General features: G+C 57.0%; 1 protein-coding gene across 1 annotated transcript; it reads left to right on the forward strand.

Annotated features, from left to right (window-relative positions):
* Positions 1–94: 94 nt before the first annotated feature.
* Positions 95–25,954, forward strand: PLEKHN1 (pleckstrin homology domain containing N1; the record flags this gene model as incomplete). The annotated part of the gene is made up of 16 exons (XM_082493479.1): positions 95–174; positions 1,881–1,980; positions 7,618–7,764; positions 8,143–8,223; positions 9,683–9,770; positions 13,397–13,521; positions 15,012–15,161; positions 15,563–15,643; positions 19,910–19,979; positions 20,441–20,595; positions 21,201–21,395; positions 21,932–22,183; positions 23,226–23,378; positions 24,159–24,371; positions 25,296–25,344; positions 25,770–25,954. 16 exons carry the CDS (start codon positions 95–97, stop codon positions 25,952–25,954), a joined length of 2,124 nt encoding a protein of 707 aa, XP_082349605.1.
* Positions 25,955–26,329: the final 375 nt, after the last annotated feature.

Here is a 26,329-nt window from a genome sequence, read left to right on the forward strand (position 1 = left end):
GCGGAAGGGGAGCGTCTGCGTGACACACACATACACACACACACACACACACAAACCTCCCCGCTCCTCCTGGGCGCTTCCAGTCGCTGCCGGCATGGGGAACATAACTTGTGTTCCTCAGGCACCTGGGAGGCTCAGGGGCTCTTTCAGAAGGAAGCCTTCGCTGAAGAAAGAGTAAGTATGATCGCTTTTACTTCGGACTTGCTTTTCAAGCGGGGCTGGCTTCCCTCCTGACTCCCCCCCGTGCGATGCACCACGCAGAGCTGGGCTGGCAGCCGAGCCCCGCTCGGGAAACCCGGGAGTTATTGACGTGCTCAGCGGAATTGGGTTTTCACATGGTTTTGCGGGGTGCCCGGGCAGCGCCAAACGCGATCAGCTCCCCACGAGTGCCGGGGAAGGGATCCCAGGGCTCTGCCGGCGGAGTATCCCAGCGACGCTGCCCCCGGGAGGAACGCGATTTATTTCATTTCACTTTGAAAATTAAAACTCCCCTCTATGGGACAGGCAGGGCAAGGTGCAGAACGCCTGACACTCCATGTTTTCACCTGCAGCTTTTTTTTTTTGTTGTTTTTTTTTTTTTTTTAATTTGCGGCGCCCAGAGTTGCGGTGCTGTGTTGTGAAAAAACAACATTCACACTCCTCTCGCTTTAGAGAGGAAGCCCCAAATCCCAACATTCTTACCCATACGATTTGACCTGTATTTGTAACCCTGAAGGAAGACACAACAGAAAATGTCTTCGGTGCCCGGCTGGCCAGGGCAGCGTTCAGGTACCCCAGCGATGGACGGCTGTCCCAAAATAGAGCAGAGCAAGCTTCGCTGCGCCCTGCCTTTCCCGCTGCCCGTGCTCCCATCAGCGCACTCACAGCGCTGCCGGTACCTGAGCACCCGCGAAGCGGAGCCCTCCCCATCCTGAGCGCTCTGAGCTGGAAAGGAGCTCTGTCGGGAACCGGGGTGATTCCTCACCAACCCCATTTACGCTGGATTCAGCATATGTGTTGAGTTTTGAGACAAACCCCATAAAACTCTCCTAGGCTGAGGGGTCTCTAATCCAGCGGAGACGCTTGAAACTGTCCCCTCGGTCTCTTGTGCTGCCATAAATTGAGAGCAAACCTGTAGGAGCCTGTGGAGCTGCTGTGGGGTAAAAGAGAGGGGACCAGGCGGGGAATTTGGACCCTGGAGGGCTGACATCAGGTAGCTGCAGGGGAGCAGCCAAACCCCAGAACACCTCCTCTCCCCGCTGGCTCCCGGCTTCCCACGCTCGTGGCTCTCCGCAGAGATAAGCCTGGTTTCTGCTGAACTGAACGCTGCAATCTGGTTGAAAGAGAGAGCCACTGCTGGGAAATCCCGACAAAGCAGTCCCAGTGCTTCTTAAACGGCGTCGGGAACTGCTCGTTAGTGGCGTGCGTGCAAGGAGAAGCTGGGGGCCTTGCTGGGAGTGGAGGGAAAGAGAGAGGAAAACCACAAAGATAGAAATAAAACCTGTTTGTGAGTATATGGTGGTGTATGCGTACATACGCATCGCCACGCCAGGGGCTTTGGAATAGTTGTCAGGACTGGATTTGGTCTTTGTATTTTGCAATGGAACATCTGGTCCCTCTTCTGATTTGGAGACACAGATGAGCCTAGCTGATCGTTTGGTTATGCAAAGGCATGTAAAAAAGCAAAAAACCACCACCAAGTGCAGCACAAACCCCATTACAATTCTCCCGGGCTGTTTATCAGCCCTTTGCTGGGCTGGGATGATTAGAAAGCCCGTGACAAATTGCTTACTTAGCTTTCTGGCTTCCTTATTTCTGGGCAGAATTCACTATGCATCAGCCTAGGTCTGTGTTTGCATGTGTGTTTTGTTGTTTTGGTTTTTTTTTCCTCCCCTCTGTAGACAAAATGGCAAGAAAAAACTGCCCAGCTTTTTTGGTATAGAAGGAGGGCGGGAGAGAGAGACGACCACAGACAAAATCCTGCAGTATATTCCAGGAAAGGCAAGTACAAACACATCCAACCCCCCTCCCCACAGCTCCCAGAGATTATTCCCACCCACCCCAAGGGCAGCGCTGTGCGTAAGAGGGACGATGGGTCTGGGGGTAGCAGCAGGTCTGTCTCAAGGGGATGGAGGTCACATCTGCAGCCCAGGAAGGGACGAGCCCTGCGCCCTTCCCTGTGCTCCAGGGTCCCCATGCGGGTGTTGAGGGCACCTGCCATCAGCCAAAACGCGTGACGGGGTGGGAGGGTTGTGCAGAGAGCGAAGCCGGCAGCACGGTGGGAATATCTCACGCACCCCTTTCGCTCTTGGTTCTTTTGTTTCTGGGTAGCCTGTGAAGGAAGGGAAAATCCGAGCGAGCATTCAAAGGTAGGATGATTCATTCCCACGCTGGAATGAGACGCAGCAAGGCAGCGTGTTAGCAGTAAGCCTTGGGAAGGTAATCAGGAAGGGCAGGTCTGTCCCAGGCACGTACCAGCCTTGTGGCCATATGGCCCGTTTCCCAGAACTACTCAGGGAAAGCAGAGGTGAAACGATGAGCCCCAGTACGTTTGTTCGGTCCCTTTGGGCGGGCCGGGGATGTGCGTGCATCTCCCCCACTGCGTGGCAAATAGGGTACGTGGATATGGGGGAAGGGGAAACTGAGGCAGAGGCTCAGAGGTAGTTTCAGAGGTGGTCAGCAGCAGGACGTTGTCTCTTGGGTTTCAAGCTGCTGGCGAGGTGCATTTCCCTGGTGATGAGGTGCTTGCCAAGGGCTCGGTGTGTTGCAGGACCCAGTTCTGAGCAGCCCTGGGTTACTTTGGGTTGCTGCAGAGATTCAAACGTCTGCTCACCACAAACGGGGACCCAGCTGCTCCTAGGTTGGCCTTTTCCATCCCAACGGACCTTTGCTTTTCCTCATGTGAGCCTAAGAAGGGAGCAGGACTGGGATCCTGCTCCTGGCTTGTGAGGTGGCTGCGGGTGAGTGCCGTCCTCTCTCTTGGGGGACATGTCCTGAGCTGTCGGGTGGGAAGCACAGCAGAACTGGGACTGTTTCACGGTCCTGCCCGTTATTTGTGAATGAGAGTAACGGGCGTGTGGCACACGCATGGTTCCCTGCGGGATTCATCCAGGAGGGTTGGGCAGCGCTTGACGGGACCAGGTCCCAGATGGATCCTGGATGCTTCCCCCGGGGAAGCAGGGAGAGCTGTCATGTTAGCGGATCCTGGAAGATGAATCCTGCAAGCTGACAGAACAAAGGTCACGGAGAGATTATTCGTTCGGGAGCACAAGAGAGTGTGGGATCTCTTTGGGGAAGGCAGGAGGGTGGAGCAGTTGTTTAGATGTTACCCTCGCCTGGGGCAGATGGGATTCAAACTCCCTGCTCAGCCACAAGCTTCATGTGTGGCCTGGAGAAAGCCTTGGCTTGGTCCCTTTCCCACTCCCGTCTTTTCAGGAGAAACACCTCCGAGAGCAGGAGGTGATCAGCTGCTGCGGGGCCAGGTTAGAGAGGAGCCGTCAGCACGGGACTCTTCCAATGCAATCTCAGAGGAGATGGGGTCGCCAAACCTCTAGCCGTGGCAGATGGTTTGGGACCGGGGCAAGCGACATCCCTGAAAACCGGGCCCCCTCTGGACCCTGCCACGGGCAGCTGGCGCACAAAACCAGCGCCTTCTGCCCCATTTCCCACACTTGCCAGTTGCGGCTTCTGCGAAGCCTTAGCAGAAGTGAGGGCGGGGGTGGGGGGGGGGGGGGGGGGATGTGGCAGAAGAGGAGTGCTTCTCATTTGCTTCTTTTATCATTAAACAGCAGCTTTCGGAGCCTCAGGGCACCAGCCTGAGCTCTTCCTGCTGCCAGGGCTAGTGATTCAGCTGGGAGTCACTGGGGTCTGCAGGGGCTGAGGCGGGTTAATTATTAACTTGCTCTACCTGTAGGATGAGGCATCCGAGACAGAGGGAGAGAGCGAGAGAACATGTCAGGGCACTTGCGCTGCCGGAGACCCACCGCTTCGCCAAACCCTGAGAGAAAGCGTGTTTCCGATGGTCTGCGCTGCCTCAAACCCAGCGGGGTGGCTGAGCTAACGGAAACGTGGCTCCTCAGGATGGGGCTGGGGGAGGAGGAGAGCGCTTGCCACCAGCACAACCCAGCCAAGGGGAGCAAACAGCGGGCTGGGGAGGACTTCAGAGGAACGATAAATGCTGGTTGCCTTTCATTTTGGCTGCCCGCTGGAGGCATCCCCATGGTTTCGGGGGGTGCACGGGCCAGGGAGATAAGTGATGCTCACGGAGGAGGCTGTGACAGCTCTGGTCCCCAACCCGTATGGGACATCATGGAGTTCCCAGTGCTGCTTTTTGGGGGATGGCCAGACACAGCCCATGGTGGTGGCTATAAACCTGTCTCAGGGAGGGCAGGGATGCGGTTGTGGGTCTGAGCCCAGAGACATCTGAGATTCAGCAGGAGCAGGGATTGTGGTTGTGACCGTCTTGGCCAGTGTTAGGACGCAAAGCCGCAGGTAGGAGGTGGGTGTCAGCACGAACAGGCTGTGCTTGCTGGTACCGGGGACTTGTGCTGCCTGTGGGATTTGATGATGTCCAGCTCCCTCCTGCTGCTCTCCTAAGATGTGGGCAGGAACCTCTGCAAAGCTTTGAGGGCATTTCTCCTTGCCCATGTGCAAACGTTGCATTCATTTGGGGTTTTAACAGTGGCACCCCCGTGAAGGACATAAAATCGCTAGGAAAAGACAGGAGAAACCTGCCTGATACAAAAAAAAAAAACCCACCCAAACAAACAACAAACCAACCCGAAGAGCTCCACTTCTTCCTGGGAAACCACAATACCTGATCCTGAGTGCTAAGAAAGACTGCTGGGGCTTGAGAGACTGGTGTGGCGCGGGCAGAGGGGACCCGCGGCGCAGGAGACCGCAGCCGAAAGGGCGGTTGGAGATTTCAGTGCTGTGATCCCCTTTTGTCCACGGTCTTGGAGATGCCCCCGTGCTTAGCCACTAAATCCAGCTGTCTTCTCAGTCTTGCTGCAAACCCTTGCAAGCCAGGGTTCCTAGATGCTTGTTTGGGAGAGGGAGGTGTTCTATTTAATTTGGGTTTTTTTGCCACTAAAACAGTGGTGGTGGAAGCTCTCCCTTTCCCTCCCGTCCCCAGGAGGATCCCTGTGGACGCTGGCAGGTCGGCTGAGCTCTTTACCAAAAGTACTGCTGGATTCCCACCTCCCAGGTTGCTATTGCTTCTCGGGGCCTTATTTATTACTGGGGAATTTGGCTGCCACGTTCCAGGCAGCAGCATCGCCCAGGCAGCTGGTAGCCGGCATTGCTGCTTATAGCTGCGTCCGTAATTTCATTACTTTATCCTCTCCCCGCTCCCTTATCCGAGCAGCGTTTTGTTATTGCTGCCACGGCTGTCAGGTGATCAGTTGCTCTTTGTTCTAACAGCGGCTTGTAGCACAAATGTAATCTTTTCCTATGCTTAATTGCCTCTCAGTGAGACCATTAATTGGCAGCCAGCAGGTTCCCACCTCCAGGGGAGGACCCGGGTACGTGTTCGTGGCAGCTGGAAAAGCTGGAGGGAGATTTTGAGCAGAGACAGGAGTAACTTGTGTCCTAAAAAGAGTCGCCTAAATTCAGTGAAGCCCTGGAAGGAGCCCCAAGCTTTGCAGGTAAAAGGGTCCCACCAGCATTAGGCTCCTGTTATGGGTTCACAGAATCACAGACTGGTCGGGACTGGGAGGGACCTCCGGAGATCATCCAGTCCAACCCCCACCAGAGCGGGGTCGCCCAGAGCAGGTTGCACAGGAACACATCCAGGCGGGTTTGGAATCTCTCCAGAGAAGGAGACCCCACAGCCTCTCTGGGCAGCCTGTGCCAGGGCTCTGCCACCCCCAAGGGAAAGAAGTTTTTCCCCATAATCAGGCGTAATTCCCCATGTCCCAGTTTGTGCCCGTTGCCCCTTGTCCTGTCGCTGGGCACCACTGGGAAGAGTCTGGCCCCATCCCCTGGACACCCACACCCGCCCTGCAGATACTGATCAGCGTTGATGAGATCCCCTCTCAGCCCTCTCTTCCCCAGCCTGGGCAGCCCCAGGGCTCTCAGCCCTTCCTCACCGGAGACACGCTCCGGTCCCCTGAGCATCTTCATCATCCCCCGCTGGATTCTCTCCAGCAGTTCCCTGTCTTTCTTGACCTGGTTCACCAGCTCCCCTCTGGCCTGAGCGCTGTATTTGTCCCCGGCATGGTTAGGAGAGGGGTTAACCTCATGCCGGAGGGGTGAGTCACGGAGGCCCCAGCAAGACAGATCTGGTTAGCTCTGCTGGCTCTTCATTTATCATGGGGCTCACGCAGCTGTCTCCTTGGCACGGCGCACGGGGAGCGGGCACACGGGGGCCAGACAGGTTGGGCGGCTGGGAAACGCTGCCAGCTCCATCCCTGCTGAGCCCCGGCAGCCCTCTCCCTGCTCATTCCTGGAAATGCTGTTTGGACAGAAGCGTACGAGCCCTGTGGAGCCGCCACGACACCCTGCCTCCCAGCGCCAGCACGGCCATGCCCTCGCGGGAAACGCAGCCACCAGTGCTCGGAGTGGGGTCCCACCAAGGTGGCCTCACGGCAAACCATGCGTCTCCCGCCTACCTTTCCTCTTCTGCTTGGGAATGAATGGCCCAGAGTCTGTGACGTGTCTAACAAAGCTGATATTTAAGACTCAGATATGCAAGTGGGGTGTAGACCTGGGGGGGCTCAGTGGTGTGCGTGGCCTCGCGGGGATACAGCCCTTCCCTTCTCCCCAAGGAGATCAACCAAACCCCAGAAATAAGTGTGGGTTGTTTTTTTTTTTTTTTTTCCCCCCGAGAAACTGCAGGGAGAGCTTTTCACCCCTGGGATTTATGCAGTATCCAGAGAGGGCAACATCAGCCCCGGGCTGTGAGCAGCGGAGTGCTGTAGGGGTGTGGGTTTGTGCCATGGCACAGAAAGAAGAATTTCCATAGAACCAGAACGCAGGAAAAAAAGGGAAGTCCCCAGCCCTGGGTGCGATCTCCCGCTCACGTCAGCCCGTGCTCTCCCGCAGTGTTGCTGGCTTCCCTTAGCTTTTTGCCCGGACCACGAGCAGCTTCACAACTCAGTGCCTTGCAGCTGCTTTCGTGGCTGTGGGACTCTGCCTCAAAAGTGTCCGGGAGCTCGAAACACCAGACTGCACCTAGAGAAACCGAGGGATCCGAGCAGATGGGAGAGCTGAGGAATCCAGGTGGAACTAGAGCAAAGAAAACCTTTCCACTAACCCCAGTGGAAGGCAAGCTGTGTTTGCTGAGCCTTGATCTGTCCTCGCTCCAGTGAATTTGATTAGGATGGCAGGAGGTCTTCTGTGGAGTTGGGAGACCCTAAATGTAGGATGTGCTTCTGCAACCCCTCTTCCCCAAGCCAGAAAACCTCCCTTTAGGTCAGTACCTCCCCCTGCCCAGGGAGGACAGCCTCCCAGCAGTAACCGGACCCCAGGTCCACGCTGGCATGGAGACCCAACAACAAACACCCTGGCCGGGGCGCCTGCCCGGGGTCCCTTTCCGAGGAAGCCCTTCTGGAAAGGTGTTCTGGGAACATCTCTTTCAGACATCAGGCCCCCACCTCCCACTGGCTCTGATTTGTTTTTCCTGAATCCTCGGTACAGAACATTCAAAACCAGGAAAACCAGAAAGAAAACTTGGACCAGAGGTTCCCCAGCCTGTTCAAGAAGGGACGAAGGAAAACGGTTGTCAGGAATCTGGGCAAAATGATCTATTACTCCAAGGTCAAGTTTAAGTTCCAGCACTGCCAGGTAAGCTGCGGTGCCTGTTTGTGGGCGTTTCTCTTCCCAGGCACGGAGTCACCCTGCAGGACTGGGAAGAAGTGTGTGATGCTGGGAAATGTGACTCATGGAGACATCCTCGGGCTACTGCACGGCCCAGGGACTTCTGCTGCCCTGTGGTGCGTGGGTACCGGCTGGCGCCCACCAGCTCCCATCCCAGTGGGGATCTGGGCCACGCTTCCATGCTCAGCTGCCACACTGGCAGCAGATCCACCAGCAGAGATGCAGTGGTGGCCTTTGGATAAACGACTGCTGGCTTTTCTGTGCACAGATCGGTCTGAGATGCAGAGGGAAGCTGGGAGGAGGAACGTGTCCTCGGATAAACCCCAAAACATGTCTTTTTTGCAGGAGGTGAATGACTGCTTTTTGGAGCTGTTCCAGTCCTACCTGTACTTCCAGTCTATGGGCTCCAACGGACTCACCTACCAGGTAGGGCATCTCCCGGCCACTCCGGGGCAAGCACTGGGGAGTCGGGCAGTATGGCCAAGCTGGGGGCACTGGGCAGATGGGACAGGACAGGCCAAGGGGCTCTGCTCCTGGGGCTGCCACTGGCCCCCTTTAGGTGATCTCAGCAAGTCCTTTCCTGTGGACACCGAGCTCCTGGGGAAAGAGAAAATGTCTTCCTACAGACCGTACCCAGAGAGCCTCAGTGCCACCTGGGTCCTTGGCCTTGTCCGTGGGCAGAGATAAAGGCCCCCATAGAGGTGAGGTGGGGGCTTGCGCAGGGCTGGCAGGCAGGAGCAGCGATGGGAGGCGTTTAGGCTACTTGGGCTTACCTTTGTGCGGAGCACCAAGCGCGGAGAGTTGTGCCTTGGCAAGGGTCAGGGCTCCTGGTGCTTCAAATCCCGCTGGCCTCGGTGGACTTGGCCCCGGCTTCCGAACCGAGGCGGGGGTTCTTCATCTGCAGGGCAGAGAAAGCGGCGTGTGGGAGAGGGTGGAAAGAAAAAACCTGAGGGCAGCCTTGGGGAGGTACCCTGGCAAACTGCTCATCAGTCTTTTAACCTGATGACGCTGGTGAATTACAAACAATAGGCTGTTTTGCACACGCGGCCAAAAAATCACAGCCGAACAAACAGGAGGCCCTGAGCGTGCTCTCCCGCCACGTGAGTGAGTAACTCAAACTGAGCATGGCTGTTCTGTAGATGTTCGTAAAATTTGTTCCTTTTAGAAAGGATTTATTTTCTTCTAGGTGAGTTGAGGTTAATGCAGTATGCCAATACAATCCGGAGTCATCCAGCAAGCCCGCCTTCAGCTGGAAAGACACATGTCGGAATACAAACGATATTACAAAATCTCCCATCTACTTTATAAACAGTTACTTAGGTTATTAATTCTAGAGGAATTAAAAAGGAATCAATGTGCCAGTACTGCCCCCTAGACATTCCAGCAATTAGCATCCTTTACGGTCCTTGTTTAGAGAGCCCAAGACGGGGAGCACAAACTCCTCATCTGTTCCTGTGCTTTGTTATAGTGGGGCTCTGGTGAACTGGAGCGTAGAAACCACACAGCTCAGTTTTGCTTTATGGTCATTTCCATCTTCTGACTTTCTTGTGTTAAACCAGAGGTGTGGGGTTTTTTTTGAGGTTTCTCTTAAAACTGAAAGACTTGGAATATAAAGAAGGTGTTCTTGCCGCCATGGCCGCTGATTCCTGCGGTACCGGCCCCGCGGAGCCCAGGCAGCTGCTGAACCTGCTGCTTCTGGGCAGTGCGCTGGGTCGAAATCCCAAACGTTTCCCATCAGGGCAACGTTTTGCAGTCTAACGCCACGAGCCCCAGCAACCTGCTGGTGCCCAGTCTGGACTTCCAGTCTCCTATGGCGAAGGGGCATTAATTGCAGAGCCTGCCTGTGGGCGGCCCCCTGAAATAACGGCGTGTTCTTCTTACACAGGAACTGCTGCCTTTGAAAGAGCTGAACGTGTGTGAAATTGAGAATGGGAAGAGCACCGGGCAGGAGGATCACGCTTTCCGCATCACAGGTTGGTGCCTCTTTGTTTGCTTTGAACAGAGAGCAATCACCGCTCTTTGTCCCGCGCTGACCTTGTCCGGAGAAGAACCACATTGTGGAAAGAGGTTGCAGAGAGCTGAAGCTTTTCCTCCCGGCATTTACATCTTTCCCTCCAAGGCTTCCCCGCTCCTAAACACTCCGGCAGCGATGCCCGGGGCTGCAGGCAGGGAAGGGGCTGGATAGGGAGCAGGGAGGAAGGACGGTCCTGTGCTCCGGCGGGTTCGCGCTCAGGACACGCAGTGACACTTCCCACCTCTGCCCAGTCACTCGCTCTTTGTGTACCGCATTTGAATGAAGGAATGGAATAAAACTCCTTCTCCCACCTCTCCCCCGAGGCCGGGGAGCGACTCCGAGCAGGCACGCGTCCAGCGCTGTGTGTGCTGAGGGATGGCACTGCACAAGCACACAGGATGGGCAACAGCGCCGAGAGGCGAGTTGCCGCTACCAGTAATGCCAGGCCGGTGCCATCAGGACCCGGTGCCGCTTCGCCGGCTCTTCCCTCGCCAGCACTCCTGCCTCCACAAGTTGTTTTTAACTTTCCTCTGAGTGATCTTGCTTTAGAAAAGTTTTCCTGGGATAACAGCCTGTCTGCAGCTTGGCTGGAGGGATTTTTGGGCTTAGTCATTGCTGGATTACAGCGGTCGCAGTCCCCCAAGAGTAGCAGTTAAAGCATGAAGTGCACAGAAGTAAGTAAACAACCCGGTAATGATACAGAGCCGAGAAAGCTCGTTTGGGTCCTAGGCCCACTGTCTGTGTACTCTGGTGTCTTCTGTCGGAGGGAAAGTTATACTGTTAAAGTATATATAAAGTATATAACTGAAAGTTATATTTCACTGAAAGGGTTATTAAACATTGGAATAAGCTGCCCAGAGAGGTGGTGGATTCACCATCCCTGGAGGTGTTTAAGAAAAGGGTAGATGAGGTGCTTAGGGACATGGTTTAGGAGTGGTGGTGTTTTTATCAGGGTAGGTTAACGGTTGGACTTGGTGATCTTAAAGGTCCCTTCCAACCTCACTAATTCTATGATTCTATACAATGGCCATTCAAACAAAAAAATTACATAAATTGTAAAAAGGAGCCGGTTACAAACAACCCGTTAATTTTAAGGACTGCCGAGTTGTGGTCTTGTTGCAGTGTGCCCGGCAGGGCTCTCCAGCCCTCTCTGGGAGTCTGTAAAATGAAGGAAAAGTTCTCCCAGGCGTAACCTGTCAGGGGCGTCTGCACTGGGGTGGGTGGACTTGTTCTGCCTGTATTAAAACATGCAGGAGTGTGGCTGGGTGGAAAATCGCCTCAGGCTTTGTTGGGGTCACGTCCCGCTTAGGGAAAGAGTAAACCGAAGCCTTTCTGACAGAGAGTGCTGTGTGTATCAGGGAGCAGTGACACGACGGAACCAGGGAGGTAGTGATGTGTAGGATTGCCGGGAGGTCAGTGGAGCAGTTTTATTTTTCTGCTAGAGGGGGAGAAATCGAGGGACGGAGGGGATAAGAGCCTCATCCGTGGCCCCTCACAGGGTCAGGGTAGAAGTCTTTTGCCTCATGACTCTGAGACACAAAAGACACGCATCCATTCTCTTGAGAAATCCCATGGCATCAGCAGTTCCCCGTGAACTGCGCTTTGCAGGGTAGTTCAGGACATCAGAAGACGCCGACACGATCATCGGGAGCGTGGAGGTGGAGCGCGAGAGCGAAGCCCGTCGGCGCGCGGTGCCGTCCCTTGGTGCCATGGCACGGAGAAGGGGACAGCGGCTGGCCGTCACCTTGGCTTTGCGGTCCATCTCTTGCACAACCTCAGATGCTGATGAAGTTGTTGAGCACCTTGAGTTACCTCTGCCTCCTCGCCTGCAAATTTTGCAGCTTTTTAGTGTGTCTGGACAGAGAGATTTGGGGGGGGGGAATAAACTGCTGCTGCTCTGGGAAGGCGCTTTCTTGCTTCCAGTGTTCTTCTGGAGGCGCTCACAAGGAAAGAGGAAGGACGGGGCAGAAGAAAAGAGCACGAGGGCCGGCACAGGTTGCTCAGCGTGGCTGTGTCATGGCCCTGCCGCGAACGTGCCCTTGGGGCTGCGGGAAATGGCAGCGACCGAATTAACAGCAGCCTTTCGGGCTCTGCGTCACGGCCTCCCCAGCAGCTCCTTCCAGGAGCTCCTTCCAGGAGCTGCAGGCACGGCTCAGGCTTCAGGCTTAGGCAGGAGAGTTTCTTTTCTCGTTTTCTCTTCCTCTGGGGCCCGGTTTAGATGTGGCAACACCAGCAGCCCTCGGGGTACGTCTGAAAGGCTGCCCTTGGAGGAGGTGGCAGAGCAAGCTGTGCCATGTGAAGGGTCATGCCCTGCCAGCAAACCTCCTGCTGTTTGTATAAGGGCCTGGATGCCCGGAGAAGTATTCGGAGCTGCCAGAATATCTAGATAATCCCAGCACCTTTCTACCCTCCTAGGATCTCCATGAAGTGGGGAATCACTTAATCTCCATTGCAAAGACAGGGGAACCAAGGCAGGAGGAGGCAAGAGAGCTCCGGAGCCACGGTGGCACATAGACGCTTGGATGCGCAGTAATGCTTAACACCTAATTATTGTAATGGATCTGAACGGAGTGACTTTGGAAAGTCATTCAGGGAGTCCCTGCCTCAGTTTCTCCACCTCTGCTTGGCCTGTATTAGGGCATTTCCTGACAGACAGAGATGTTTCAAAGTCTTAACTGCCTGTTGTTCATAAATCATGCGGGCATTACGGCATGAAAGACTCCACAGAAGGGCAAAGTATCATGCTTATCCAATGCACTTGCTTATCTGAGTACTTCCAAGTCCCGCCAAGCCAGATCTTACTGAGCGTGCACCAAATATGGTTTAATATGAGATCACTGGTAAATTATTAACCATAACATACATTTTGCACCCTGCAGAAATTATCATTAACATCACTAGGTTATGTCTGTGGTGAGTAGCAGAGGGTGTGTGAGACTTTTGTGCTCACGCTACTAAGCAAATGATTGCTGGAAACATTAAAATCAATAAGATATAGGGCTGTTCCTCCCTTCAAGAGTACGTCTGAGAGCAGCTTCAGCTTGTCTGGCACAGATCATATTTGGCGAACCAATAAATAAACAGTGTCAGAAAGTTACCGATGTTCTACCGAGTGCCAAAGTGAAACTAAGAAATACCGTGAAAGTTTTGCATCGGGTTAGGCTGTCTGCGGCAGCGCGTTGTGGTGGTCTCTGCCCGCAGAGATGCTGCTCACAACCTGTTGGGGACTTTTAAAGCTGAAACCTGTCCGTTGATTTCCAGCTTGATTTTCATACTGTCTTTAACTTTTGTTCTTGGCCTGGCTTTGGGCTGAAAAGTGACTGGTGGTCAGAGCTAGACGTGGCTGCGTGGGCAGGCGGTGAGGAGGTGCTGGAGCAGCCCATGCCGGGGAGGTCCCCGGCAGCATGATGCGAGGACACGTGCTGAGGGTAGTGGCAGGAGGGACTGGAGCACGATGTCAACAGAGCAATGCACTCAAAGGCAACCCACGGTGTGACGTGCCGGGCATAACCGCTCTGGCCAGCTGATTGATGCTGCAACTGGTGCCCTTATCTGCTCAGCTCATCTTGTATCTCGCATACCTAGGTCCTCTGCTGAATCCCCTTATCGTGTTCTGCCCTACTGAGTCAGAGCTGAAGCAGTGGCTTTATCACCTGGAGAAACAGATCCAGCTAAACGGAGGAAGCCTTGGCTTGCCCTTCCTCTCTCAGGTTGGTGTCTCGGGACGGTGAGGTGCGCAGCCGTTTCCCACGCTGTGGGCTCAGAGCTGAACGACCGGGACCAGCCGGGGGGATGCTGCGCTGCTCCTGCTGCCTTCCGTGGGAGGGATAATCTCTGCAGCCAGCCTCTCTCAGCCATTTTCCCCACGCTTCTAGGCCCTCATCTAACACCTTCCTCTTCCAGAATCCTGAATGCTCCATGGGTGCCTCCTCCGGGCCGGAGAGCTTGAGCAGAGAGCTGGGGATGGAAAGGGAGAGGGGCTCTGGGGCCACTTCCAAACGTTCCTTGCTGCGCTTGCTGCTCTTCCAGACTGTTGGAAGGAGGTGTGGGGTTAACTCCTGGACTAATCCGCCTTTTTCCAGGCCAGATGCTTGCGTGCTTTGCTATAGCAGTCAGGGAGCTGCCCCTCCGGCGTGGTGCACGGGGGTTTTGGTGCCACTCGTACCACTTCCAGCAGCTGCCGGGGCTGTGCACGGTCTGTAATTCAGCCCTTTCCACCCACGGCCGTTGACCCCTCTCTGGCAGCAGCACGTACCAGCCGTGTCGGAGCACGGCTCGGGGCAGCGGCGTGGTGAGGGCCCCTGTGTGGCCCCGGTTGCTTGTTGCCCGAAGCACCTACCTGTTTGCCAGTGCCTGGAGCTGGCCCTGGGCAACACACCTCACAGCTCTCGCTTCCTTTAGTTATTCCACCATCCCTAAAATAACCATGAGTAGACATTTACTAATTACCCACACCTGACAGACACGTTCTTGCTTGGGAGTTCCTCTGCCCGTGGAGGAACCGTGTTATTTGTGTTCAGATTTCTTTAGAGCGCCGGAGTGAATGTGGGATTTCGGTCCGAATGGCAACCCCCAAAGGTGCTCCGTACTGCTGGGACCTGAGAGCAGCTTGCTGCGTTCCTGCTGCGTGTTGCGTGCGCGCACAGCTTGGCTTTTGTGCGGTCTCCTGCCAGGGAAGGGTGCGAAGAGAAAGAAGGGTGCACTTTGCAAGAGTGCCTGGCAGGGGGTGTGTGCTGGAAGGGAGACCTGCCACCCAGAGGTGCCACCACCACAGCCTCTGGAGGGTCAGAGGTTTGGGTCTGCTTCAGAGAAATTCTCGCACAGTTGTCTGTTTGTGCAATCGTTCAGAGTTTACAAAACGTTTGAAGGGGGAGATTGGGACCGGGACCGAGAAAACAGGACCAGATTCAAGAGACCTGTCTTCTCTCCCAGTCGCTGGGGGGTGTTTTGCTTCCCTCCCCGTCTCCATCTCCCCACCTGTAAAACAGAGGTATTCCCCTTTGAAAGGCAGTGTACAGCTGATGCTAGGTACCAACTACGATTATTCGGTCCCAGCTGGAAAAATGGCTCCTCCACAGATTTATTTATTCTTTCCGGCTTCTGCCGCACTTGAAAAGTGTCCTGAGATGGGCCATGCGGTGGCCGAGCTCTTAGGGGAGGACATGTCTGCCCAGCTTCTCAGTTCTGCTCCTGTCCCTAGAACGACTGGAAGCAGAGCTCCATGGGGAAGGAGGAGCTGCGGTGGTCCGTGCAGAACATGCCTGTCCAGGAGTGGAGAGGGACCCAGCGGGAATCCCTCGGCGACGTCCTCTGCGTTTCCAAAGTGAAGCTTCAGCATCTGCCTTTCCAGGTAGGACACATCTCTGGGGAGCAACCTCCTGGCAGCACGGAAGGGAAAAGGTGATGGATGGAGAGAGGAGCGCAGACTCCTGCCGACCTGCTGCCGCTAATCCAACGGGGCCCTGAAGGGTCGTTTTACCCACATCCCAGTAAACGGAGAAAGGTTTGTGACAGCTCCCGGGGCCCAGCAGTGGTGCTCGGGGACAGCACGTGCGTAAGCGTTCGCAGGACAGGGCTGGCAGCAGCTGGAGCTGGCAGGAATCTCCCGTGGAGCCTTTTGCCGAGACGCAGCTCGGCTGCTTCCAGAGCCTTTGCCTCAGGCTGCTGTCAGAGAGACAAAGTAAAGGGCTCTCCGGATGGGAGCCCTGTCTGGCTGTTCACGGAGAACCCTCTTCCTCTTTACCTCCCAAGGAGCAGCACGACCGGCTGTTGGTGCTTTACCCGTCCACGCTGGTGATAGTATCTGAAGAGCGCAACGGCCTCTGTTTTAAGGTAAGTTCATTTTGGAGCACCTTCCTGCTCGCTCTCTCTTACCCACCCACAGCGGCGAATTCGGCGCTTCTTTGGCTTGTTGCTCCCCTCCACCTGCGTTCCCCGGTGCTCCTCGTGTTGGCAAAGGGTTTCCCTCCCCGCTGCTCCCTTGCCAGCTGGCAGGTGAGCAGGCGGAGGGATGTTGCAAGCTATCTTCCCATGAGAAACACCTTGCCCTCCTACCGAAGCCCGGCGGGGGAAAGCAGCTGGCTGCCAAGGAATCCGAGTCTCGGGGAGGAGGGAGGCTGGCGTGTTCCTGTGCGGCGGTGCTGGCAGCGAGCCCGGCTCGCGGGCTTGAGACGGGAGCTGGAACAGCCCCGGCAAAGTGCTCCCCCCACCCCGTGGGGGCTTTGCTTCCCCGGCCCCGCTCTGCGGGACCACTCGGGGGCAGGTAGCATCCAGGCAGCACCTCTGATGCTCGTGGGGAAGGGCAGAGGCAGTTATTTGGCTGGCAAGGCGGAGGGGAGATGCCGCTGCCGGTGCACCGCGTTTGCTGCGCTATCCCTCGGCGGGACAAGGGCCCTGAGCAATGCCAGCGGAAGGGCCAACGAGGACGTGGAGGTCTGAGTGCCCGGGGGGATGGGAGACGAGCTTCTCAGTCCACCGGTGTGTCTTTGCTTGTAGGAGCAATGCCGGGAGCCTCAGCGTTCGCATTGCTTGCAGTCTGAACGGCCCTTAAACTTGATTGCCAACGTCCGTCTTAGACATCCTTGCCATGGCTATTATACAGCCCTGCGCTTTCTGGCCCCTTTTCTCCCGTGCCAGAACAAAAGTGCCAAAAATGAGCGCTGAACTGTCTGTGAACCCGCACGTGCAGCACCGCTGCTCCTCCATAGTCACTGAGAGGGTTATTTCAGTGCAAAATTTGTTCACTGAAAGGGTTATCAAACCCTGGAAGAGGCTGCCCAGAGAGGGGGTGGATTCGCCGTCCCTGGAGGTGTTTAAAGAAAGGGTGGATGTGGTACCTGGGGACACGGTTTAGAAGTGGCTTTGTCAGGGTGGGTTAGTGGTTGGACTTGATGATCTTAAAGGTCCCTTCCAACCTCAGCGATCCTATGATTCTAGGAGAGAGGAGCCGGTGACAAGGAAATCCCGCAGAGACTGAGGGCATGTGAAATTCACTGTGAACTCACTGGGGTCCTTCTTCACATGATTTCACCGTGTCCCCATCGGACCCCGGGCCGTGCAGGCTGCTTTTAATTCAAGGGCTGCCCCCTGGGAAGACCTGCATCGAGCATCTCCCTGGCCAGAGGAGACGGCTGCAACGGGCGGGGGGGTGTGAGGCGGGAGATGTGCCAGTGAGAGCTCTCCTCCATCCCCAGTGCAACAGCGGAGGGTGTTTTCCAGCAGCTGGTGGCTTGTGTGACACACCTCAGACAGAGCTCGTTTTCGGGAACGTGTTGTTTGCAGCTCCTGGGAATGGGGCACCGCGTAAGGGGGCCTTGGGTTGGGCTCTCAAGATTAACTCATCTCTTTTGAAACCTTAAACCAGATTTGTCTGCCCTGTCCGCGCAATGTTCCCTTCCCACGGTGCCTGAGCGTTGGTCCCCGGGCGTCTCGCTCGCCGGGGCGATGGCGGGGCGCTGCGCAGCCGAGCGCAGGCAGAGGAGGTGACTCACCAGCCTGTGACACCGCAGTGGGAACCTGATTTTCCACAGGCATGTCCGGGCACAGGAGCCTTCTCCCAGGGCTTCTGCAAATTAACTTCCCTTCCCCGCGAGCAGACGCTGAGCCCTACAATTTGTGTGTGAAGGAATAGCCCGGCCCTTTTGTTCTTGGGTTTCATACAAACCGCAGGAGCCGCCGCTGCCAAGTTTGTGTGTGGGACGGGGATGGGGAAGGCAGGGGCTGAGCCTGCCGGGACGGGGCACCGCTGGTGGGAAAAGGCCCCGGGGGAGGCGTAAATCAGCAAGGGGGGAACTGCTGGAGGGGGGGGACAGGTTCATGCCGTGCCCGGGGAAGGCTGGAGGGGCTCTCCGCAGCCGACGTGTTATCTGTGGGATGCTGCTGCGCTTCCCTGGGTGGGACTGCAGCCCCGGGGTGTTTCAGCAGACACGGGGCTGTTGCGGTAGGGAGGACGGAGCACCGGGCGCCTCGGGGAAGCCCTCCGCTGCCCTCCTCATCCTCGGTGGCAGGAGGTCTTGCTCAAATGTGCCGGAGAGGTGAGGAGCAGCAGGAGCAGGCGGCACCGGCCCCTTCCACACGCAGCCCTGCGGCACCTGCGCCGGCTGAAGCGTCAAAGTCCATCTCTTAACAGCGCGAGCACTGCACGAGCTTTCCCTCCCGAGGTCAGCCTTCCCGTGCCGCTCAGCCCATAAATCACTTTGGGTGCAGCAGAAATCCCGCCGAAGCCTGCGTGTGCCCACGGGCTGCTGCGGAGAGGCGGCCGGCCAGCGCAAACCACCGGCACCCGGCTGAGCTCCGCGTTTGCCTCGTGGCACAGCCCTCACGTCGGGCACGTTCCCCAGAGCCTGTGCAGCTGCGACAGCTTTGCAGCGAGCCCGTGATGAGGGGTTTCTGCGAGACGCCTTGTTTTGCAGCCTGGGAACTTTAAGGCAAATGAATCCTGACCGGTTGTACCGTGGGTTGAGTGACAGGGCTTCGCTCCCGCGTTCTGTGCTTCCGCTGCCGCCCGGCACGGGGGAGAGAGGCACGAGGTGGGAACTTCGTTTCCTGAGCTCTCTGCAGACCCTGTGTTTGCCAACCGGGCTAGGAGCTGCTCCCAGGGCCATTGCCACCAGCTGCCCCTGCCCAGGGCTCCGTGCCCACACACAGGGTTAGAGTGACATCCAGGTGAGGTGAAGAGGGGCTTAAGGAACAAAGAAACTATGTGCCACTCGGTTTCCCCCCGCTCAGAGAGAGAGAGAGGTGAGAAGTAATGCAATGAGCTCATCTGTGAGATGGTTCCAGTGCAAAATCTGCTTCAGCTGCTCTCCCAGGACTGTTCTTGTTTGCTTTCTGTAAGGAAAATTCAGCCCCAAAGAAAGAGGAGACCTAGATCCTAATTCCGTGTTGACAAACCCTTGGCCCTTCTGTCAGGGTGCCCGTCACAGAGAATTAAACGGTTAGCGATGACACTTGAAGGACACCTGGCAGCAGAGCAGGGCTGTGATGCTGTGCTGAGGATGGGGCGCAGCTGCAGGAGCAGGAGAGGTCTGGGTACCGCCCGTGGATGTGCACGCAAAGGCGCTACTGCATTTAGGGGTGATAGCACATAGTATCTTCTAACTCCATTTTTTTCCCCAGGGACGGGCTGCTTTAGCTCCCCGCTGGTAGGAACATCCACGCAGTGCCTGCCTGCAGCAAACCCCCCTCCCATCCCTGGAGTGGCGTTCGCAACTGTGCGGTATAGCACAAGCGCTCACGTTTCACCAGCTGGCATTTGCAGGGCTCAGCCCTGCCTTTGTAAGACTTTGGTATGGATTGTGGGGATTCCTGTTTGCAGGGCTGGAAGTCCCAATCCAGCAACTAAAACCTTGTTGCGGACCACGTTTGCTTTTTTTTTTTTTTTTTTTTTTCTGGAGAAGGCAGGCGTTAAACTACGGGAAACCGTTGAAAACAGACTTAGAAGGGAAAGGGTGTTTTTCTGAGCTCAGGTGTCAGGAGGGTCTTTGTAAGAACGAAGTTTACAGAAAAGGCTCGTGCAGTCCCGCTGGCTTCAGAGGCTTCGTTCCTGCGGTAGGGCTGGCGGTGGGAGAGCGAGCTGTGAGCGGGGAGGGGGAGTTTGCTGGGCCAAGGCTGGGTCGATCTGCTGGAGACAGGGTTCTCCAACACGCCTGTGACGGTATAGAGGTACCCAAGTCCTCGCCCAGATTAGCACCAACTTGGGTGCCTCTTGTCTCCTGCAGACCTAGCCTAGGGGATTTAGGCACCGAGCCTCCCCTTCCTCCTCTCCCCTTCCCCGTAGAAGGGATCGCCAGCGGGGCCGAGCTGCCCCTTCTCCCCACGCCGCATGAAGAACAGCCAGCCTTGCCCTGTCCTGCACGGCGGACCCCCTCCTCGTGCTCCCGCCTAAGCTGGCAAAACTTTGCAGTCGGTTCCTAAAGCCTCTTGGCTTTCCTCATGGGAAAGCCCCTGTGGCAGCGGAGTTTTGCCGGCCACAAGCTCCATCCTTCAAGCGGGCAAGGGGCAGCCAGGTTGTCCCCCCCGCTCCGCCTGTCTGCCGTACGGCCCGGGCTGGGAGCTGCGCTCAGCCGTGCGGTCCTAAGCCTGCTTCTCTCTCGACAGGGCGAGCTGCCGCTCAACGCCATCCAGGTGCTTTTTGAAGAGAACGAGAAAACCTCCTTTTTAATAGAAGGTGCGTGTCTGGCATGCCGAGGGGTGTGCTGGCAGCAGCCACGGAGGTCTCTGGGTTTCGCTAAGCCGCTGTGGCCATCTTCCTGGCTGTGCTCGCTCACGTCGCCAGCGAAACTCTCCGAACTGAACTGCTTGGAAGTTTCGGGCCGTCTGTGCCCTGGCTGCCCGGCAGAGCCCGGCTTTGCTGGCGGGGAGAGGCTGTGAGCCAGCAGCAGCGCTTGCACCCCGAGCTGTGCTTGTTTCCCCCTCATTTAGACGTGGGCTGTGTTTGTCCCTGTCCTACATTTCGGCCAGGTGCCAATGGGCAGCACCGAAGGCACGGCGTTCCCGTTGTCCCTGCAGCGGTGTCGGGGTCTCCGCATCCCGGGAGAACGCGGGGAGGGATGGAGCAAAGGGTTTCTGCAGGAAGGGACGCGGACTGTGGATCAAAGCCGGTAACAGCAGCGAGTGATGTTTTTCCAGGTCGCCTAATCAATTCGATCCGGGTGATCTGCCGCAGCTACGATGATTACCAGGAGTGGCTCTACTGTCTCAAAACAGCCCAGTTTCGAAACGCCGACTCCTCCCTCTCCGGATCAGAGAGTTTCTCGGGATCAAAGCTGCCACACCCTGGCCAGGTAACAGACGATGTGGGTTTGCATGGTCATCAATAAGGTGTCTCCCAGGACTGCCGTCTGTCCTATCTCTGGCCACATGTGAGTACTCTCGTGACGCAACAGACTTTGCTTCAGGTCCCCTGCTCAAAGGCTATCATGAAGTTGCCGATCCCTGCAAATGACTTTGAAGCCCAGTATTACTTCATATAGGATGGATTATATCTAATTCCTTCAAAAGCAGCCCCCGGGCCGCAGGCTGTGACAGCGTTGTGCAGTGAGGCATTGGCAGAAAAAGGACATTAAGAGGGTCCTGCAAGGAAAGGCAGACCCACCCTGCCAGCACTGCAGCCGGGATGGGGTCGGGGTGCCTGAGCACCCTTCACCCCGCTGCGAGCCTTCGCCATTCGCCCCTGTCACCCCTGCCAGCCGGCCTCGGCCACCCACTCAGCCCTAGAGGGCAGCACACCCCGCCGCACCGGGCACGGCTGCCATGCGGGCACAGCCCAGACCAGTACGGAGGGCTGGGCTGGACCGGTGATGCTCGGGCGGGAGATGGGGCTGGGGAGGGACGTGCCTGCGGCCACGCATGGGGCTGTTCCTACGTGCTGGTCTTCTCCCCCATCCAGTTTGCCGGCAGCGGGAGAGGGTCGCTCACTTCTGATGGCCGTACAAACTCCTGGGCGTCGGGAGGGAGAGTGGCCACCTTAACACACCTCTCCCAGAACAGCGGCTCTCTCCCCGATGGACAGTCCTTCGTGCTGATGCCCGAGAGCAGGGTGCTCGAAGACCCCCTCTCCTCTGGTTATTCCCAGCCTCTCCGTGTAAGTGAACCCCCCCAAAAGCCTGGGACGTGTCTGGGGACAGACACTGCCTTTGAGCAGAGCGGTTTATCCGGGTGCCCGGATGGGCTGAGCTGCGGTGGTCAGTTTGTATGCGGCAAAGCAAATCCATGCCTGGAAGCCTGTATTTGTCCTGGCTCAGCTTTGTCGTTGCCGATAAAGGATAATTCTGCGGAAGGGTCCCATCCCCATCCTCCACACTGCATAAGGATTGTTGGTACAGATTGCAAAAGGACTAAGGGGACTGTTCAAAGGTCAGGAAATCCCAAAGTAGGTGGGATTGGGAGGTGATGGGCTGGGCAGGGCTTTGCTCTGACCCCGTGCAGCACATCCAGGGGGGTGGGGGTGTGTGTGTGTGCATGGGGAGGAGCGTGTGGGGCACGGCCGCGGCCGCAGGACCGCACCGACGCACGAGCGCCGCGCGATGCCCGCAGCAGCATCCCTATAGCAGGGGACGTCTGCGTACCTGGGGCTGGCCCGAGGAGAGCCAGCACCGGGGGTCTGTCTTCTCGTTTCAGTGCCCGCCACATGCCAACTGGCCAAGCACGGGGCTGCCTGCACAGGACCTGCGGAGGGGGGGCAGCACCAGAAAGTCCAAGGGCAAATGTGGCCAGCAGCTGCCCAGCCAGGACACGGAGAGGACCATCTGCAGCCTCATTCCTGAAAACCCCAACGGCGAGTTCCTGTTCTCGGTGTACAACGAGCCGTACGCCCCACACAGCTCTCAGCATCACCCGGCGGCTCCCCCGCCACACCTGGACCTGAGCAGTGTAAGGGGACTGGGACGCGGTGGGGCTGCCCTCCTGCCCGGGAAGGGTCGACCAGCAGAGGAACTGGTGCAGGGTTCGCGTTTTCCTTATCCCCGCTCGCAGGGATAGCTGTCCTGGCTGGTGCTCTAGGGCAGGTGTGAAACCCGTTTCCGTTTGAAAATGGCCCATGGGGGGTGAGGTTAAACGGAGCAACAGCTCTTGGAGCCCTGAGATGTTGGGCACTCATTCCTGAGGCAACACGAGCTCCACAGAGTGGGAGTGTTATTACTTCATAGGACACAGCCTCTCCTTCTGAGGGCTTTCCAGCATGTGTCCATCACTGGTTTAGTGCGTGATGCCACGTTGCCCTCCCCTCAATGAGTGTGCATCTGCCTTACGCCCAGGGAAGTCCCCTTGTTAGCACAGCCGGGGGTCAGCGCCGCCATCCCTCACGGCTGAGCGGCTTTTGGGACCTGAATTGCAGGGAGATTCCCAGCTCCGATGAACTGCAAGTAGGGAACACAGAATCACACAGAATCACACCATGGTCAGGGGGTTGGAAGGGACCTCCGGAGATCATCCAGTCCAACCCCCACCAGAGCAGGGTCGCCCAGAGCGGGTTGCACAGGACCGCATCCAGGCGGGTTTGGAATCTCTCCGGAGAAGGAGACCCCACAGCCTCTCTGGGCAGCCTGTGCCAGGGCTCTGCCACCCTCAAGGGAAAGAAGTTTTTCCCCGTGTTCAGACGGAATTCCCCGTGTCCCAGTTTGTGCCCGTTGCCCCTTGTCCTGTCGCTGGGCACCACTGGGAAGAGTCTGGCCCCATCCCCTGGACACCCACACCCGCCCTGCAGATACTGATCAGCGTTGATGAGATCCCCTCTCAGCCCTTTCTTCCCCAGCCTGGGCAGCCCCAGGGCTCTCAGCCCTTCCTCACCGGAGACACGCTCCGGTCCCCTGAGCATCTTCATCATCCTCCGCTGGACTCTCTCCAGCAGTTCCCTGTGTGTCTTGAACTGGGGAGTCCGCCGTGTCAATGTTCCTGTTTCAATTCTGCCTTTTAGCTGAATGGATGGAGCTTGGTGGGAAGTCAGCCCTCGACAGCTTCCAGCTCCCTGGAGAAGCCGGCCATGCCCCGCTCCCCCTTGTACGCTGACCCCTATACGCCCAGCTCCCCCAGCGCTCGCAGCGCGGCAGGCTCCGGCTTCATGGAAGAGGTACTCCGGTTGCGTTTGCTGCTGGTTACGGCCCTGACTCAGCACACAGGCTTTTGGCTCCCGAAATCAGGCCTGGGGCCATTTCTTTTCCTGCTGTCTGCCTGAGCCTGAGCGGGATGTGGAAACGCATTTCGGGGTGGGGTAGGGCACAGCATAGTTCTCTGGTTTTTTCAAGCCAGGACAGAGTCAGAGGGGAACAGGTTTCCCCTGTCTTATCACTGGATGCCGGTGTCACAACAGTCCCGGGAAGAGCCAGAAACCACAAAACTGAGACCGAGATGCGATCCAGTCTGCAGAAACTAGAGATGAGTCAGGCCCAGAGACCACTTTATCCACCCCCAAAAATTCCGGCTGTGATAACTGAGTGCCTGTTAAAGGCTACGTTTCTAGTTTTGCGCATCTCTCGGGAAAAGTCTATTTCTGAGTTTGAGGCTGACATCCCCCATACTGCCAAAGTCCTCCCTTCCCTCGGAGGGTTCTTCCTGACTGCTCTCTGTCCATCCTCACCCCCTGAGCTGCCGGTAGGTTTCATCCTACTGCTCTCACATCTGCCCAACTTCCACTACCTCGGTGGGTCATTGCGAGGGACCCGCAGCCATTCTTCCTTTCCCATCTAAGACCTTTGGGATTGGAATACGGTAGAATTTGCGAGGCAGGCAGAAAAATCTGGGTTTGCCTACGCCTGTTCACAGCAGGGCTGGCTGACGGGTGGGAAGCAGCAGGTCAGTGTTCCCCGACTCTCCATAGCAGATATCAAAGCTGGAGGGTTTTTTGGTTAAGTTCCTGCAGTGTCACGGCCAGACGGGTTCAGCGCAGGCGGACGGATGCCCAGCTCTCCCGGTACTCCAGCATCTCTCTCTGCAGAAGAGGAACTGCCAGCGCCTGCCCAGCAGTCACTGCAGAGAGGTGCCTGCGCCTCCCAGTTACAGCCCGGCCGGCACAGCATGCCGTCTCCAGCTGCGGCCTCCTGCCGATACCTCTTATCTCGAAGAGGTGAGTCTGCAAATGCAGTCCTGGTGCCCCACGCTGTGCAGGCTGCGGGGGAATACACGGGGGTCCCAGCTTGCCTTTCTCCAGGCTGGAAGAGCGGTTGGTCACAGCAGGGCTCTGAGCCCTTTGCTCTGTGACGGGGCACATCTTGGGGAGCAGGGACGGGGGGACCAACAGAATTGCAGAATTCCTAGAACTGGAAAAGAACTCCTAGACTGGAAAAGACCTGTAAGATCATCCAGTCCAATCGTTAACCCAACACTGACCAACCCACCACTAAACCATGTCCCTGAGCGCTATATCTACACGACCCTTAAACCCCTCCAGGGATGGGGACTCCACCACCACCCTGGGTAACGCGTTCCAGTGCCTGATGACCCTTTCGGTAAAGAATTTCTTCCGAATATCCAATCTAAACTTCCCCTGGGATAACGTGAAGCCATTTCCTCGTGTTCTATCACTGTAACTTGACAGAACGGGTCGGGTCCCACCTCTCTGCAACCTCCTTTCAGGGAGCTGTAGAGAGCGAGGTCTCCCCTCAGCCTCCTCTTCTCCAGGCTGAACACCCCCAGGGCCCTCAGCCGCTCCGCATCAGACATGTGCTCCAGACCCCTCACCAGTTTTCGTTGCCCTTTTCTGGACACGCTCCAGTGCCTCAATGTCCTTCTTGTGGTGAGGGACCCAAAACCGAACACAGCACTCGAGGTGGGGTCTCACCAGTGCTGAGTACAGGAGTAAAATCACCTCCCTGGTCCTACTGGCTGCACTAGTCCTGATACAGACCAGGATGCCTTCTTGGCCACCTGGGCACACTGCTGGCTCATGTTCAGCCGGCTGTCAGTCAACACCGAGGGCTGATTCCTGGTGTGTGGTATCTCAGGACTGCAGCGCTAAGTCCTCCTCATCAGCACATCTCTTTCTTTTCAGGTCTCTTCTCTGCAAGAGGAACATCTGGGCCCTCCATTGCATCCACCAGGTGAGTCTTGGGTGGTGGTTGGGTGCTGCAGCCCACCCTGTCTTGCTGGTGTCTGTCTCCATCAGCATCGTTCAAAGCAGGGCTGAGAGGGAGCGTGGGGACTCATGCGTGCCCTGCCTTCCTCCTGCTTCCCTGTGGTGGGACCGAAGCTGTCACCCTGCCCCTTGCCTGCAGCTGGCTGGTGGACACCATTGCCTTGGGTTCCACTTGGGTTCCCCTTCCATTGCCCGCCGGCTCTGGCCACCCGTCACGCGTCGGGGCTTGTGGTTTGGTCTATGGCACGCTTGCAGCTTTCACCGCTTCGCCCAGCTCCAGTTGCTCCTGGGCTGCGATTTTGCTGACAAAATCTCTCTGCTGGCAGAGGGGACTGCAGCCGCTGGGGTTGCTCATCAGCTCTCTGAGCGCTTCGGTCTGGTTTTCTGCAGATGGGAATTTTGGCACTTACGACCTGCCAGAGGCCAGCTGCCCGCACCCCGACTACCATGACTACGCCGAGCTCCAGAGCTTCCAGAGCGACTTCAGCTACGACAACCTGTGGGAAGCCGAGGGCAAGGAGCCGGGCACCCCCCGCGCCTCCCCGGCTCCCGGCCAGCAGTTTTACCAGGCCTGAGGGAACCCCTCCACAGCCAGGCACGGAAAAGCCCCCGGGCTCTTTTCTGGGGCGTATAAAGCAAAAGGCTCTGCGAAAGGCTGGTTCCCACGTCCTGGCAGGTCCGGAGTTCAAAATTCTCCCTTAAATCTGAGGATGGGGGTAAAGCACAAAAGCGACAGCCTCTGGGGACCCGGAGGAGCAGCGTGTGTGCCGCGCTAAGGAGCGCGCCCGGCGGCTGCTCCGGCTCCGGGAGCCCTGGCTAGGGAACAGCATTGCCCCCCTGGAAATAAAAGGAAGAACAAAAAGCTGGTCAGGCTCCCTCAGATAAAAGGGACTGGGTGTTCAGACAGAGCGGACACTCAAAGGCCAAAGAAAAGGGTTGGGTTGGTTCGG

This window comes from Vanellus vanellus (assembly GCF_965231255.1).
Source record: "Vanellus vanellus genome assembly, chromosome: 20".
Taxonomy (NCBI): Eukaryota; Metazoa; Chordata; class Aves; order Charadriiformes; family Charadriidae; genus Vanellus; species Vanellus vanellus.